This window comes from Stegodyphus dumicola, chromosome 3 (genome assembly GCF_044657685.1).
Source record: "Stegodyphus dumicola isolate Sdum_Otavi_A_Nest chromosome 3, ASM4465768v1".
In the NCBI taxonomy this organism is placed as follows: domain Eukaryota; kingdom Metazoa; phylum Arthropoda; class Arachnida; order Araneae; family Eresidae; genus Stegodyphus; species Stegodyphus dumicola.
In genome coordinates, this window is record NC_140770.1 from 270105298 (window position 1) to 270123440 (window position 18143).

The 18143-nt window shown below is 33.2% G+C and overlaps 1 protein-coding gene across 3 annotated transcripts in view; it reads right to left on the minus strand.

Annotated features, from left to right (window-relative positions):
* Positions 1-18143, minus strand: part of LOC118192400 (papilin-like) — a 198655-nt gene that overhangs the window by 123997 nt on the left and 56515 nt on the right. For all 3 annotated transcript variants that reach the window (XM_035363369.2, XM_035363363.2, XM_035363384.2), the window contains exons 7-9: positions 13299-13422; positions 10231-10311; positions 5512-5684 (exon numbers count right to left, since the gene is read on the minus strand). In XM_035363369.2, the coding sequence (XP_035219260.1) occupies positions 5512-5684; positions 10231-10311; positions 13299-13422 (378 nt within the window). The remainder of the gene's footprint in view (positions 1-5511; positions 5685-10230; positions 10312-13298; positions 13423-18143) is intronic.

Genomic DNA, 18143 nt, shown 5'->3' on the forward strand with positions numbered 1-18143 from the left:
CTTTATAAATATAACAATAACTTTATTATGCTTTTATAAGCACATACATTTTTGACAATCCAATTCGATTGGATTCCATTGTTTGGGAGCCCTTGCTTTTATTACTCGTGACATAAAATTATAGATGAATTTTGTAAACAAAATTATTTAATCTCTTTTTCCTGTGAAATTTATGATAAATTATTTTTCTGCTTTTAGTTCATTAATTATTTTAAGAGTTTTAATTTTTTATATAAGTATTTTTATTGTCCTTGTTTTCATTTTTTTTTTCAACGTTCCATCTCAATAAAAATTATCCAAGTTAAGGAATAATTTTTGACGCTGAATAACTACACTTTTATTTACAATAATTCTGTTTCATCGAATGATAAAAAATAAATAAATAAATAAATAAATAAATAAAAATAAAAATCTGGAAATTTTGCTAGAAATTACGTTAAAATCTCATATAAATGTCATTTAAAAGATTTTTTTTCCGTTGCGTGTGATGGTTCAAACAGTACAGTTCTGAGAATTTTAGTTTGTTCATTCATCAAGTGAAGATAAATGCGAAAAATCGTTTCAGCATAAATTAATTAAATAAATAACTTAATTAAATATTGAAAAAATTTATTTATGACGCTGCACTAACATTAAAATTAACATGCGTGCAAAATTTGAGCTTGGTAGCTTATCGGGGAATAATTTATTGTTAGGAATTTTGTACTTAGGTAATTTTAGTAGAATTATAAGTAAAATTGTATTTTTGTATATAATGTAACAAATTTTAAAAGAAAGCTATGCCATAAAAGTAAGAATACGTGGGGGGTAAGTGCATTTAACATTAAGTAAATGGGTATCTTGGTAATATGGCGAAAAATCGCCAAAAGTCGCAATATGTGACGACCATTTGGCGACATTTTGGTCCGATCCCTGCATCACCGTAATATGTATTGAAATTCAATAACTGTGATTGACCACTATGCTAGCTGTAACCGTAATTCCATGCTCTTCTTGCTTTTCAGTAATTTCGAGAAACAGAAAATACTAGAAATATCTCGTGGCCGGGTGAAAACTATGGAAATCCGTACAGAGAGCATCTGAGTTCAGTTGCTTAGTTATTGTTGTTGAGAGTTGTTTAGATCAACGGGAACTGAGATATGCGAGATAACTTTCTCTTCAGTCGCGCTTTGCATTGCGTTGTGTTTAACGTTCTTAGTAGTTTGAAGTGTAATTATTAGTTATACTGTGTGATACTTGTACGAATATTTCTGTGGAAAATTCCAGAGTTCTGAAGCATTTCCTTTCATAAAAATAAATTTTATTAACCCATTATTGGACTTGCGCATTCAATCTATTACGAACCCGTACGCACGCAACATTATAAATGACTGATAACGCTTCGACCATAGTGATAGCATGAGGGAGTTAAATAAAAGTTATGCATGGCGGCTGGTAAAAAATATTCTAGAAAGTAATCTAATTAACATTTTCTTTATCATTTTTGTTTTAAAAGCGGGTAAGGAGTTTCTTTCACAACCTGGAAGATTTCAAATCTTTATGACAGATTTTTTTGGCTGTTAGAATTTTTATGTTCCATTACAGAAAATTCTGTACTATACAATGAAATTATAAAACGAGATTTTAAAATTAAATGATGGAAAAAAGTATATAAATTTACGAAATGGGAAAAAAGTTTATATGAAGCGGTAGATTCCATTATGATGTAAGTACATCATAACTTTGAAACATATTTCCCCAGAAGCACGGAAGGAAGACGGGAATACCTCCTCTTTTGTTTCAGACTGTAGCATACACTTATTATTGAAAATTGCAGGAAATAATTCTATTATTATATTTTTTAACATTCCTATTTCAAAAGGGTACGAAAATTTTGTTTTATAAGCAGTGAAACGTTTAAAATTTACATTTAACTAGTACATTTTTAGGTATTGAAATTTTAAAATCATAAATGTCAAACCGTCGGGGAAAAAAACCAGCGAATTTCAAAATTTCGCCAATATGTCAGAATTGAAGTTAAATTTTGATGGAAATTTCATTTAAAAGATGCTTTTTTGCTCTATCCGTTAATGCAAACAGTAAATTTGTGAGATTTTAGTTTATTCATTAAATGAAGGTAGGGGCGAAAAATTGGTTAAATATGAAATAAAAAAAAATTCGAAATCGAAATTTGACAAAAATTGCTTCGCCATATCGCATAGGAATCCATAACCTGGAAGTGCGTGTGCAAAATTTGAAATCATTAGTTTATTAGGAAGCACGCTAAATTTTACCAAATACATAGGGTATTTATTTACACATTTTTAGAATGATTTCGGTAGAGAATTAAAAAAATGCAAATGTTTTGGAATAAAAATATCTGGCAGTAGCTTATTATTTGAAATGAGAAATATCGTCTCCTACTAAATTTACTCTTCTTTCAAAATGTCGTATGTATTGTTCGAGATTTGAAGAACTAACCGTTCCCCTTTCTCCTAATAAAATGAAAGTGTTTTACATCTAATACTCCAACGCGTCATGTTTATTTCAAAATCCGTAGAACAGCAAAAAACTACAACGAAGATCAGATGGTTGCCACCCTTACAATAACAAACTATGAAAGAAAGATAACAACTGAGACTTGGTTCTAACATGTATCACATGTAAACAAGCTGTAGATTGAAGGATATATTTTTCGCGTTTTCCAGAAGAAATATTTCTATTTCATAATTCAAAATAGTTGTGAAATAAATGGTATTAAAATTTCTTAGTGCAAAATAAACAACATTATTAACTGGAATTAATCAGTCATTACTTCTGCATGGAATGAAGTCTCCAAACGAATACCCGAAAAAGCTTCGTACTGTTTCTAATGTTTCTAAAGTTAAATCGTTTGTAACAAGAGAAAGTAAGCTGACGCAGAAATAAATTTCTAAGTCTTTAAATACATCTGTAGCAACAATAAATAAGACAATAAACCAATATTTACAACTTAAGAAAGCTAAAAACGTAATGTTCACCAGCTTTTGTCGAGGCTTGTGGCTCAATATAGAACAATTTGTGAAACCTTGTATGAAAACTATTCAGCAGAAGATAACCTGAAAAACATTGTGACCCTTGAATAAGCATAATAAATAGAAATACATTGTGACTCTTGTTGCTACGTTTATTTAAATAACTGCAACAAAAAAGAAGTGTATTAATTACCAAAAACCAAGAGAAAAAAGTGTGCAAACCTGGTTCCGCCAGTGCAAAGAAAGTGTCAATAAGGGGTTGTCGCAGAACTCCCTTACAATCAGATATTAAAAATAAGAAGAATGGAAAAAGTGTTAAAATTAACTGAACGTACTATCAAGCGAAAGTTTTACGTCCAATATTTACAGGAGAAGTTACATTTTTTTTTTTATCCCAGTGGCTTTCAAAGAGTGAAATTTTATCAAGATAAAGCAACTAGTAATATTTCGAAAAATGTCACTGCATTCCTTGAAAAAATGAAGACTGATACAAGTGTTGCATATATACATTTTTCTGCGAAGTTTCTTGATGTTTCCAGTATAAACCGTTATAACTCTGATCTTTTCTAGAGTAGAAATGGAAATTAGTACCCCAGAAATTTTATGAAAAGAATTTTTATCATGAAAATCATGATGCCGACTTTTACAAGTTCAAATAAACAGTTCCAAAATCGCTCTAAAATGTGTAAATACTCTGTGTATTTATACAAAAATGAACTTCTTAAAGTTGTGAGTATTTTCTTGGAAAGGAGCTACTATGTAAGTGGGTTTTTGTTTGCTTTTCCTACTAAAATAGCACTTTTAAGAAAGTTGCTTTTTTAAAAAAATTAAAAGTTGATCTTCATAAGAATATGGGTATCTTTAAAGTTGGCCATTCTTATGAAGGTTTCTATTTTGAGGAACAATGGCCAATTTGCATAAAAGAACGAGAAGTTTTTTGCCGAAACATTCCACTACCTAAGTATTTCATTTTCAGCCGAAACATTTCATTATCTGAGAGTTCCATTTTGAGTCAGAGACATTATTCTAACTGAAAATCTGCTTCGCCGCAGGCGGTTTATTCTTCATGATTGTGTAACTTTAATATTATTCGCACAGATAGTTGGAACGGTAAAGGTTTATATGCATACCAACTTTGGCATATTTGTAATTTCATAAAAACCCAAAGCTTACTTAGTATTTAGATTTATTATTACAACCTTAACTTCTGTTGGCGAAATGGGGCTATTGCGAGTGTGATAATTGCGCTGATAAATTTGTTAACGTGCACATTTATATTATTTGGATTATGAAAATCATTTAGAGTAAATCGAGCTTCGAAAGTATCTACAAAAGCATTTATGATGCCATCGAGATTCATTCTGGCGGTGCTATGAATACTATAAAATTTCTAGTCCTTGTATACAAAATCCCAATGACAAGAGCTATTACGAATCCTTTAAGAATCTAGGATGACGTCAAGAACTTAGTACTGAAATATTTATATTACATACGAATTTCAAAAATACATTTATCGTTTATTTTTCTGTTTGTTAATACAAGAGAAAATAATTTGAAAGTTAATTCTGTGGAAGTTATGGATAGTATAGTAACTAATACACAAAACTTAACTAAGGGTAAAAGATGAGAATCCCTTTCTGAAACTGTACTGAAGCACCCATAATTTAGTTCCATATTGCTCACATTCATACCATTATGTGTATTAATTTAAGTTTATGCAGCAAATCTTTTATGCATGGTTAGTGCGGTTTCCAGTCTGAATCAATGTTTCATTTGGAACTTATCTAACATATGCAACAAAGGATAATAAAGCGGTTAATCTATTTATTATTCATGCAGTAGGATTTTTGATTTTTGAACAGTAAGTTTGATGTATTGGTGATACCAACTAAAGAAATGTGTAGGAGGCAATAGCGCTCAATATGTGAGGCGCCAAAAATTTACACTGGAGAGTAAAAGACACAGAGAGGTCAAAAAGAGACGAAGACTCATGGAAGCCGTTAGTGAAAACAAAATAATTAATGTACACCGAAGAAAAAAGAAACAAAATGAGACAGTTCTATATCTGCCGTTCTTCTGGGCCGATTGACGAAATTCAAATCGCGTTTTTCATGTCTCGAAAGCGCGACATAGAAAATATATTAGATTTGTATATAGCATTGTTCTAATATAGGTATTTGGAATTTGGATACAAAATCGGACTTTTTCTGAAATGCCATCATCCATACTTTCAAATAATTTTAACAAAGTGCGTAAACCACATTTGGTGTTATTATGTCTCCCCCCCCCCCGAAAAAAAAAAGATGCTAAATTTCAAAGCGCCAACATGTAAATTCCTATATATCTTAGAAAATTTTGAATAAAAAACTCTAATTTCTTGCAAGTGTGCCTAGAAATACACCTATTTTAAGATGACGCTAAAAATTTTAAGATGACGTTAAAAATATAATGTGGGGATAATTTCTTTGGCGAAGAGAGAAGACTGAGTGATATCACAATAAAGAAATTTTTAACTTACTACAATGAAAATAGGTTCAGTTGTAGGTCCTCTTGCTCTCAATGTTTCCTGAGCCAAGTAACTTTGAGGTTTCCTTTCGTATATAAATATTGTCCCAGCAAGCCGTATTTCCCTGGAAAATTCAATTCTCCATTTACCGTTTAAATAAAAGTCACCAGCTGCATTTCGAATGGCTGAAATGATACAAAAGAGTTGTAAATGTACGCTTTCGTAGCATAAATAGCATAAAAAGTTTGCACTAAATCAAATTTGAAAAAGGTGTTGTCAAAAATCATTCGTTAAAAAACAGTGATGAGCACAAGATAATTGTGGTAAATGATAATACTTCTTGGATGAAAATTTCAGCCTCTCTTGACATCTCACAAACTTTAACCGTTCGAATTAGTAACTAAGGGCAGGCAAGAAATCTTTGAAATTTTGCAGTGTTTTTCAATGAATCATGTTCCTTAGTGCCTTTCATATACACTTCATATTAGATAAAAGGCAACACTTTGAAAGAGTGAGTAGAAGATAATTAAAATTGGCAGACTGACAGAGAATGCATAAATGACTGTAATTTCAAAAAGATAATTCAATATAATTTTCTTACAACAGGATCAGAGAAAGTAATAACATTTCTTACGGCAATACTAGAAGAAACCCTTCGAGATCAATGAGGTCTTTGAAATCAACGTGATGATAGAATCTTGAGTTATGGATGACCATATGCTTTTAACTACCTTTCACAGTTCATCCTCCGGCTAAAACTGTGGAAGATCAATCAGATGACGGCTAATCATGTCTTACAAATGTTTGGAGTACATATGAAATGTAGAGATTTGGGTGGTCAAGGAATCATCTATGTACCTTGTAGGACTGTCTGTTCATAATTACAACGTGCAGTCACGTTTATCTTGCTGGCAAACAGAACTTTGCAACTGCTGAAGATAAGGTAGTGCAACCACTGCAACACTTTACCAACAAGTACAGATAGAAGCTAGGCCAACACGCTGGTAGTACTGTAGGTGATTGAGATATTGCTGAACGTTAAAGCTTCCGCGTCGATTTTGAGGTACTGGTAGAAGCTAGGCCAGCACTTAGCACAGTAGTACCACAGGAGATTGAGGCATTACTGAACCTAGCTACTGTAATGCTTCTGCATCAAATTTGAGGGAAAACACCCCGGGAACCAGGCAGTACTTCAGCGATAAATTTTCGCCACATATTTTGCCTTTGATGGAAACCAGGGTTGTCGAGAAGTATGGCTTTCAACAACCGCAGGAGATTTGAACCTATCTTCACGTTGCCCGCAGACTCTTATCGGTGACATTCAATTGTTCATCAGGGCCTATCTTGACACATTTTAATCTTTGCTTCAATGGCAGCCTTCATAAAAGGTTACATTGAGCTGTTTTTGACCGATCATCTAAAAATTGATCTTGATGATAAAATAAATCTTGGAAAATTAAAAGCTCTCTGTACATGCTGCGTAATGTCGATTATCGTGTTTATGAGATCACCGTTATATGCTTTCTGGCACATCGATCTAAGCGTGTTGATTTTCGCATAGATGCACCAGTAACCCTGGCCCGATTCTCTTTTCTTCCTTTAAACTATCTTCTCCAAATTCACTGTACGTTGGATATATGTAGGTGTGTTTCAGTTGCGTAACGACCAAAGCCTTACCGAAGTGATACGTTCGTAAGCCTAAAACGAAACCCTTCGTGAAGGAGTTTGATTGATGACACTGATGTTTAGCGTTGTCAGCAAGTAACTTTTTAACAACACGCGTATTTTCTAGTATAATTCCTCGGATGAGTGCTGCATGAAAAGATTAATATTCTTGCGTGTGGAAAGCAATAAGCGAAAAGAAGAGATGGGATGTGTATTTTAACTTTTAAACTGTAATTCGGTATTTAAAAGTTATTGAAAACAGGGGCGTAGCCCTGAATGCCAGGACACTCTGGCGTGGAAGAATTATGTCAAAAAATGCAGCAATTTTAAGAAATTCAGTTGGATAATAATTAAAATTTTTTTAACCAAGAAAAAATTTTGTAACTTTGATGTAAATGTTTTGTTTTCGGTATATGTTAGATTGATTAATAAGAATCTAGCATAAATATTTGCTTCAGTAATAATCCAACAAAATATGTAATATATTTATTATTATAACACTATTTTCATTATTCTGGTAATGTTCTTGAAATTTTTAAAGCGTCCAGTTAAAAACTTAAAGATCTTGTTACAGACATTGGATATCATGCCTTTACAGGTTACAGAATATTATTCTAATTTAAAATTATTAGAAAACCTAGAAGGCCTGTTACAGAAGAATAATTTATATCAGTGTTAACCATCATAAAATTTATTAAAGAAGATCAAAATGCTTAAAAATTAAAAATAAATTAAAAAAATATAAAAATCTGAAAGTTTCAGATTTTACATTACGCCCAAAGTGGCTTTTTTTTTTTTTTTTTAACGTTTTGTGTGTTACCTTTATTTATTAGATATTATGTTCTTCGCATTTAAATCATAAAATTCAGTGTAATATCGCAAAATAATTTTAAAATGAGCCTATCTTTAGAATTTCCGACACGCAGTCTCTCGCGCTGGAGATAATTTTTATTTTCGTACAGTGTTGCCATTGCTCGCTTTCAAATCGTCGAGTTTGTTAATCAAAAATTCGTTAAAGTTTTACAAAATAGGAAATGGATAATAAAACAAATTCCAAATCCCAAATTTGGCTTCCAGATGGCCATATTCGGGTGGAAAAGTACGTTATTCAAAACTGGATGGTTCTAGGTACCGTCGTTTTATCACAGTGCGATAAACATACATGCATATATGCAGATTCTTCATTATTTAATTTCTTTAAATATAATATTTAGGGGCAAGAATTTGAAAAGTGAACCGACATTTCAACGCAAAATGTCAATAAATCCTTGCTTTTCTTGTAATTAATAATTTTTAATTTATTTTTCTTTATTTGAAAAAAAAAAAAATTAAAAAACCGCAATGATTATGAAAAGCGATTTTGAGGTGAATACAAGGTTCTGTGTGAAGTTAAATATCTGATAAATAATAAAATGAAAGCTTAAATAAAGGATTAAACATTTCTAAAAATTAAAGCGCTTTAAATTTGTTCAACTTTTTAATTAAATGTCTATTTTCCCCCCATTATTAAAATATTTAGCCCAAACAAAACTATATAATAGTGAAATCATAAATATATTTCACCTATGCAGTATTTGCCATCTGCATTCAGGATACCAGTGCCAGGGTGTTAATAAGAACATTTATATAAAAAGAATATAAATTCTTTATTACAGTGTGTTAAAAATTAAAATATTGGTTATAATTATTTAAATAAAAAAGCTAAACTTAAATTTAATTAAATACATAAATTAAAGTTTTAAAAACTAAAAAAAGTATGAAACTATAAATTTGATTTAGACATTTTGTTCCTATTGACAGAGATTCAGCTAATTAAAATGGTAAAATTAGTATGATTTAGATAAATTACCCTTCAACGTGTAGGAATCCTTTCAAATTCAAGGCTGGCTATGTCCCTGGTATAGAAGATGAACAAAATTTAGATACAGACGATATGATGTTTTTAGAATTTGCACCATTTTTACTTCCTTGTACAAAGTAAAGAAAGTATTGTAATCACGAAAAATTCCGGGAATCACATTTCAAACGAAAATATCCATTTTGACTTCTATCGACTGCAATTTAAGGATGTTTTTGCGAGACATGTGTACGTAAGGACAGAATAAAGGACTATTTCCTTTAAACGAATTACAAAAGTGATTTAAAATGGATTCAGAAGGGATTTTTTCGTGAAGTCTGTACGTACGTACGTATGTATGTATCTCGCATAACTCAAAAAACGTCGCCTTAGAACACTGGAATTTTGTTTACAGAGCTGGTATAACATGCAGTTGTGTACCTCCGAGTTTGGTTGTAATCGGCTGCACCAAAAGTATATAAATATATATATGCCACTCTGTTACTCGGCTCAGTGACCTCAGTTTTTTTCATTCTTATATGTTGGTAATTTGTGTATTTTTTGCTTTAAAAATGATTGAATTATGTTGTTCACATCATCCGGTTAAGGATTTTATGCCTTTAGTTATGCTTCATGCAATAGTTCTAGAATTATCAACATATTAAAAGTTGTTTAAGTACGGCTAAGCCTAATTTTTTTACCATAGGCACCATATTTGTTTAAATTTGAAACTTAGCAGAATAGTGAATTAAGTCTTTCTGCACCTTCAGTATCTTTTTTCTTTTGGTCCCAAAAGGAAACTTTTAGTTTTGTGCACCGAAAATCTGCCTTCTTGCCTGCTGGCCGAATTCTTTGTTTTTGCGTAGAAACTGTAATTTTAATTGCAAAAATGTTTTTAATTGTTTTAACTATATTTGGTGTTTTATGTTTTTCTATATCTTTCAATTTTTAATGAAGCTATTTTGAGTTTTTATGTATTTTTGCTTTTCCGCGAAGTGAGAATAAAATGAGAAATATGTCTCTAATGAAATTCGAGGAAATAAGTTTAAATGAAATGCAGGAAAAGATGCGTATAATTTAATATTCCGTACAAGGAAGTGATGTGGTCAACACATCAGATTATTTTAAACGGTGTATGTAGTACCCCGCGTATGTTTTTAAAGGTTAGTAAATACGCTATGGGGATCTCTTGAGAGGTATTAAACTATAATATAAAAAAGAATACTTACCTAAGTAATTATTGCTTGGTTTTACTTCCTGAATAAGAATGGAAGTCGCTCCAACTGGTATTAATAATACGTCATTATAGCCTAATAACAAGAAAATACATTGAAAAGACAACATTTAAAATCTTATACAAAAAAAAAAAAAAAAAAAAAAAAAAAAAAAACACGCAGTACTAATCTATGCATGTGTGCCCTAACGGTGGATAATGAAATTTTGGTCTCTAATCTACAACACGCATTTGGTTTAACCATTAAAGTATCTTCTTAGCAACTCGTGGATCCATAGTATCATCCTAAATGGGGAAACTTGATACCTCCAACAGCCAAAGCCAGATGACCATATCTGTGTAGCGCTTCAGATACCCATTAAGAATTAATACATTGGTGGCAACGGAAGTGAGATGATCTGATGGCACGGGAAGTCCGCCTTCTTTTTGTTATTTTGAAATTCTGTGCTGACTACTACCCACCATTACAGCACCCTCACATACACAGTTTCAATACACAAGCACAAGGCCTCTCAGCACGCTCAGTGTATCAGGTTCGCAGACGACCTTCAGTGCAATGAAGTTAGCTTGCATCAAGTGTCGAGTATCATAAAATGTTAACATATTGTTACGAATTTGGTATTAAAAAAGCTAATGTTAGTTCAATTATAAATTAAATGGTTTTATTTCTCGCGCAGTGCAGCGCGTGACGAATATTAAAAGAAAGCTAAGCCGGAAAATTAAAAATATAAGAGCGCGTGCGTTAAATAAATAAATATCTCTTTTTTTTTTTTTTTTATTTCGAGAAAGTACTGGAAAATTCTAGCGCGTGATTTTAAAATGTTATAAAAGGAGGAAAACATCTCAGTTTGTAGAGTTGTTAAAGTAGCGGTTGGCTACTAATTGCCGCCTAGCCATTGACTCGATTTCGATTTCAGTTTGTAGAGTTGCTTAGTTTGTTGTTGTTTAGAAAACTGCTCTTGTTGATTGTAGCGAATTCGCGGATTAGCTTTCTTTAGCTGTTTTGAATTACGTTCTATTGGACATTTGAGTAGCTAAAAGATAACTACTGTGAGATATTGTAATACTGCATCATAATTTGAGAAAATTTAAGCATTCTGTTGTGATAATAATAAATTTTTGTTCATTTTTCATCGGACTTGTGCATTCCTTTCATAACGAACCCGTACGCACGCAACAATATTGTTATGAAATGTCCAGGTGCGGTAAGATGACTTCCCCGCAAAGCAGTTTTGGGGTTGCCATAAAATGGCAAGGGAAGGCAGGGTTGCCAGATTTGGCGAGAAATTGCCCATTTTGCGACAGAATTGGCGATATGCCATGGACGGAGAGAGAACCTTCTGGAACGAATTCTTACTAGTTTATCCCAGAATGTTCTTGAACACAAGCCGAAAGCTATATAAACCCTGCTAGTCCGCAGTCAGTTAGTGAGTGTGCCTCTAGAGTGCGAGATAGTTAGTGTCTCGAGTCGATCGAGTTGACAACCGGGCAGCGAGTGCCGAGTGGGATGTCGAGTTCACCGAAAAAGTCTCTTAGTGCATCGCGGTTAGTGCATCGTCGAGAGAGCGTGTTCAGCTCCGGGAACGACTGGACCGAAGAGTCGGGAGCTGTGCTCTGGTGTTGTCGAGTGCATCGCGAGTTGTAACGTGGAGAGTCTCAAGAGTTCCGAGAACGACCGATCAGAGTCGGGAGCTGTACTCTGGTGCTTTGCAGTGAAGCTGTCTTCACCGTTATTGCCTGACAGTTTGAAGGCTGTGTCGCTGATTGTTCCAGCGTGTTTATAGTAGATCTTCAGATCTTCGACGACTGTAAAAGTGTTTTGGAGCTGTCCTGATTAATATTGGTAAATAATAAAGTGTGTTTTGATACTTTATCAAGTGTCGTCGTTATTCACTCCAAATCTACGAACCCCGTATGAACGCGAAGGAAGAAAATAATGCAACAACTGGTGTCAGAAGAAAAACGTAACAATATATCGGCTTTCCTATTTTGTGGTATCCATTGCTTCGGACAATCTCTTGATGACTGCATTTGGCAAGTAATGTGATGTATAGTCATCAGAAGATGTTGGCCAAGAACGACCTGGAATTGGTATTCGAATAACTGCCAATTTTGTCATTTTATAAGTTCTTATATCGTGTTATAATCTCGTCTCCGAATTTTGATTTAACTTCAAGTTTGTTACTTTAATTCAAGTTGTTACTATAATTTAATCATAGGCCGGTTTACAGTCAGCTTGTCTTTGCACTGTACTAAGCCTAATACTGAGAAGAACATCCCAACGCACAGAACGACATAACGTAGTAGCAATTCAAGAAACCGCAGTTTACAAAATTTTGCCTTTGCGATCACTCATTAACATAAGAAATTAATATTCGAGGTATATAGAGTTAATTATTATTGCCATTAGTAACAGATATATTTAACCAGTGTCACCATATTTAATTACAAAGTATTTCATCGATTTGAAAGTATCGTTTAATTTACGTGCACTTTGGTTAAATTTCGACAAGATGCAAATTAATACTTGCATGAAAATTGTTTTAGTTTACATGCACAGACACATACTTATGTGTGTATGATACAGTATATGTATACTTATGTGTGTATGATACAGTATATGTCCATGCATTCCATGGATAATCTGAGCAAGTTCTGATTGCCGCCTACCTAAGAATTGAATTTTCTCCCTCGGGTTTTAAGAGGACTCAGACTACAAACTACAAAACCCTCTGGTTTCAAGAGATCTCAGAATCATTATACTATTATTCACAGCTCTGTAGTTTCTTCAAAGAACACAAAAATTTCGCGTCGGAGGGTACGAAAGAAGCTTCTGTCTAAGAACTTTTCAATTGGACCTCACTCTAAGATAAGGTAGAAGTGTTCAAATCGAAGAGAATTTCGAGACAGATTGAGCTAATAAGGATGCCTTCGGATTACGTGATCTAGAAATAGTTCTAAGAAACAGATTTTTAGTAGTACAGTCATAAAAATAAATAAAAACTAAAAATTGCATTTACACCAGTTCAGACAGATTTAGTAGAATGGTAAAAAATGACTTACCTACGTCAAAGTCATTGCTGTCGATAATTCCTTTGACAACTTGACAACTGCTACCGTCTCCTCCGCAGACTCTACACTGATCTTCTTTAGTTCTTGACCCCAAGATTTTATCGCATCCAACAGGCTGTACAAATAAAATAATCTTCATTTTAATGAAGAAAATCTAACAAAACAGTCGTTAATACCGACAATTTCGTAGGAAACTGTCTTTCTATTTCTGACTACACTACTTAACTTAATTTTAAAGCTAACTTAGTCGAACTCTAAATAAACATACTTGCACATCAATTGAAGTTATTAAAGTATAATCTTGCTCTTCAGAAATTCAAAATAAACGTTATAAGATATATTCTCCCTCCTTTCTGGTGTAACTGTAGCACACTCGGCGCGCATTCGAGAGGTCCAGGTTCGAGTCCCAGTGAGGGCACTGCACATTTTCACATCTCCTGCTTCCAAAAAATCCTAATGTGGCGCCTACAGTGGCGCCCGAACTAAAAGGTGGTGGATGATGATTCTTCACCACAGGATTTGGCTACTGGGTCCCCCTAATCCCCAGTCGTCATTTAAAAGGGGGAGTATGTAAGGTATTTTCTCTCTCCTTTCTGCATGCAGTCATGGTGTAACGATAGCACACTCGGCACGTTTTCGAGAGGTGCAGGTTCGAGTCCCGGCGAGGGCTTTGCACATTTTTCACATCGTTTCCTTTCAAAATATCCTAATGTCTCTATAACGTTACTGCTATTTGCAGTGTAAAAATACAAGATCTGCACAATTACTTAAAGGCAACCAAGAAACATAATCTTGAGTTACGGCTACTCGATTCTCTGTTTTTATCAGTTAAAGTAACTGATCTTACAACAAATATGCCTCAGGCATATAAGACTGGAAATTGATTCACAGATGCTAAAATTTAAACGTGTGGGAGCACTTCTCTGCACTGAAATCTGAATTAAGCTCATAATAAGTTTATCATACTTTTTTTCCTTTTCTTTTTCTATTTGATAGCTTATTTACATATTTGGAAAAAGAGCAATGAACTGATAAACAAATTACGAAAGCTATCATGTTTGCAGTATAAGAATAACAACAGCAACAAAAATCAAATAAACGCGTAAAGGAGTTAAAAATGATCTCTTTATTCATAGACACGGTAAGAAAAATCAGTTTTGACTGAACTCTGGTCATTCAGTAAAATATATCGACAATCCAACGTTTAGCTATGAAACAAGCCTTACCATGATTAGCTCTATTATTTGCAAATTTTGTCAACATCGATTGAGCTGGAAGAAGTTGGTGACTAAGGAATTTCAAAAACTTTGCAAAATTCATGGCCATGTAGAGCGTTAGAAACGAATGTGTTAATGTTCATGTCTCACGTATGATTTAACTGCTTAGAAGTTTTATGTTAAAAAAATAAAAGTAACATTAAATGAGAGAGAGAGAGAGAGAGGAACAGGGAAAATACGTTTCTCTCCCTCTCTCTCTCTCTTTTTTTTTTTATTTCAAAGATGCGGTAGCCCAGAATGGCTGTTAGTCTCGAAACGGCATTTTGCGTCGAATCACTATAAACAGCTGTATCACTTTTCAAATTGTTGCCACCAAATATTATTGCTAGGTATTATATTTAAAGAAATTAAATAATGATGAATTTGTATGCATGTATGTATATTTATCGCATTGGAAAAAAAAATATACCTAGAGCCATTAAAGTTTGAATAAATCGAATAGTCCTCCACGCGAATATAAGCATCTGCAAGTCAAAATTTAAATTTCGAAATTGTTTTATTATCTCCTAGTAGCTACGAGGCCAACCTTCGTCTGGATTTTAAATGTACCGGAAAAATGCCTGAAGGGAACACCAAACGTTAAATTTAAAAACTGCGCAGAATTTTACTCTGCAAAAATAAAAACAACAACAAATTAAAAAAATGTATTACATATACAATTAATTGTATATGTAATACAAAAATTACAATGAAATGAGCAATCCCCTTCAATGCAAATATTAATTACCTAATACATAAATTAACCAACTTCCCGTTGCCTTCTCTCAACAAAAGTCCAGTATTTCTCATTTGTATTTCAATCGAAATTTATGAAGCAAAATGAAATCTGCACTGAAACAAAATGAAGTAAAAATAAAAGGTAGACTACTTGTTCAACAAATTTCATGTCACTGTGAGGTGTGAGTACATTCTGAACTGAGGAAAAAAGTAAAGGAATACAAAAGCAAACGAAGAGGGAGGTTACTCACAAGGGGATGATTATTCTGAAAAATCTTATCTGTAGGATATGCAACAGAATCAGATGAAGATATATCCAGAGTTTTCCAGAAACTTTGAAAGCTATATTTAATATTAACCTTTATCATTAGATATATATTGTCATACGAGCCTTTTTCGAGTGGAATAGGAATAAATTTTATCATTTTTATAAGTATGCGAAATAAACTGAAAATGCAACAGAAAACTGGATAACCACATAATAAATCTTAAAAAGCTCATAGCTACAGTTAAGGTGGACGAAATTACCACTGTCCTTCATGCACGCTGTTGAGGCGTAAACGGTTGGCTCGTTCAGCTAGCACTGAAAGATCTGTGGGTCGAATTTCGACAACAACCCGATTGAAGTTCCATGTATATCGTCGAAAAGCCTAATTAATCCGAATAGTGGTACAAGAACTAAAATGTGGTAAGTAATATTTAACCACCCCCATGGATTTGGCAGACTAGATATGGCATCTTTCTTCAGCTGCTGTTTAAGCGAAAAAGGATGTGCATAGTACGGTTCTCCCAGTGTACCCTCCCTTAGTGCAAGAAGTTAGCATGTCCTACTAATATTGGAGGATTCATGGTTCGGACGCTTCCAACCAGTATTGACCAGCGAAGGTATAGTTGACTTTTCCTACTTCCATCTCCGAAAAACTAATAGTCTCTAAAAATGACTATATTTAATTAATTTCTTTCACTACTTAAACTAAAGCAGCGCTGTAAAGTTTAAACGTTTAAAAATGCTATAGTCTTCATATGGTTGCTGAACCAGATGAAAATTCATACGGTCCGAATTTAAGGTAGCTCGAATTCACAGATAGTAATTTCTTAACCAAATGAGCATTACTGACAGTTTAAGTTGTTGAATCATTAGGTTATTTTGATGCTAGAGACGTGAAAAATGAGCAATACCCTCGCCGGGACTCGAACCTGGACCTCTCGAATACGCGCCGAGTGTGCTACTGTTGTACCGCGAAGGCATACGTAAAGGAAGGAGAAAGTACCTCATAAAGTATCTAGAGACCAGCATATTTCGCAGCAAAGTGATATATAATTTGGATTTCAAATTTGCTAGCAAATTGTCAGTATACAATATACATTAAGAAAAACAACAGTAATAGTAAACATATTCCCTTTCTTTTTACATTAGTTTAAATTAAGAATTTGATAATTAGAAACAAAGTTATGCTGCCCATGGTTTTATATTTATACACTTAATAAAAGCATGTGTTAATTACTGTAATAATCTTTTTGAAACCCTATTTGTTTTCACATTTTGTCAAAGATATTGTTTAACAATGTCTGCAAATCTATGGTTATTAAAGGCTTACAGACTATAATCCTAAAATGATTAGTTATCAATTAATATAACTCACTATATAAATGTCGAAAAATGCAAGTTTACATCTACTTTTAAAAAGTGTCCATAAGTGAATGGATAACAGCTGAACTCTAAAGTTTAATAAATCAGTAGGACTAAATTATTTACCATGTGCTGTGAAACTAAAAGAAGAAATAAATACTTGTAATCGTTTAATACTTGCATTTATGCATTTTCAAATTATTTTTAGGCCTTCCCGTTTAACCATTTGCGGACGGGAGAGGAATCTCGTCAACATAACTGAGGAGGAATAATATTGCCTCGAACATTTTACCCTAAAATAGTGTTATTCAAACATTCTGGCAGTGAGACCCTACTTGGATCATTGAGGTAACATGGTTACCCAATAGCTGAAATAATCAATAATCTTATAATGTCCCTCGCTACGTTGTCTACGATAAAATGTCGAGGCGAGCACATGCAGAGGATATACATGCAGGGGATTTTATAAAATTTTTATTTTAATTCCAATGTCAAAGACAGTTTACAGACAAACATGGCATGTTTTTCGATACAAGCGCTTCTTTATATGAATTATACAGTGAACGAATATTACATCGGGAGAGATTTCTTTGATTCGGGCTAGAAATCAACTGTGTTTTCTTACCACAATATGAGCTTCATCATTGTACCCCACGCAGTTTTCTCAAGAAATATTGCTTCACATTATGTAAGAATTTAGCAGTTTAAAGATTTCTTCTACTAGTCTTTTGTACTTCATTGCAAAAAAAGGAAGTTTTCAACGAGTAATTTTTTGTATTCAAATTTTGCAAAACAAATTAGTTGTGCACGTTTAGGCAATTAGTGGATTTCTCCAACAGACAGAAGAATTAGAATCCAGGTTAGAATTCTGATTATAAGCCCGCTTTCCACATTAGCTCTCATTGTGTATATTATGCAAAAAATTTTTGTATCAAAGAGTGGTATTTGATATACCTGTTGCCTCTCATTTTCGTCAAACATAATGCCTACTATATCCTGGGATGCTTTAACAATTAACACTTCAGCAGTTGTAAACGGCTTGCCAGTTTCAGTAATTCGATGGTTCACTCGATAAGAAACCTCTAATGCTTTTTTGTTAGCATCGGTAAAAATTATAAAAAGTTTTGCTAACATTTCAAATGCCTTATTTTTTACGAAAAAATTATTTTGTTTTATCTTTGGAGTGTAGATAGATGCGTCTACTGTTTATTT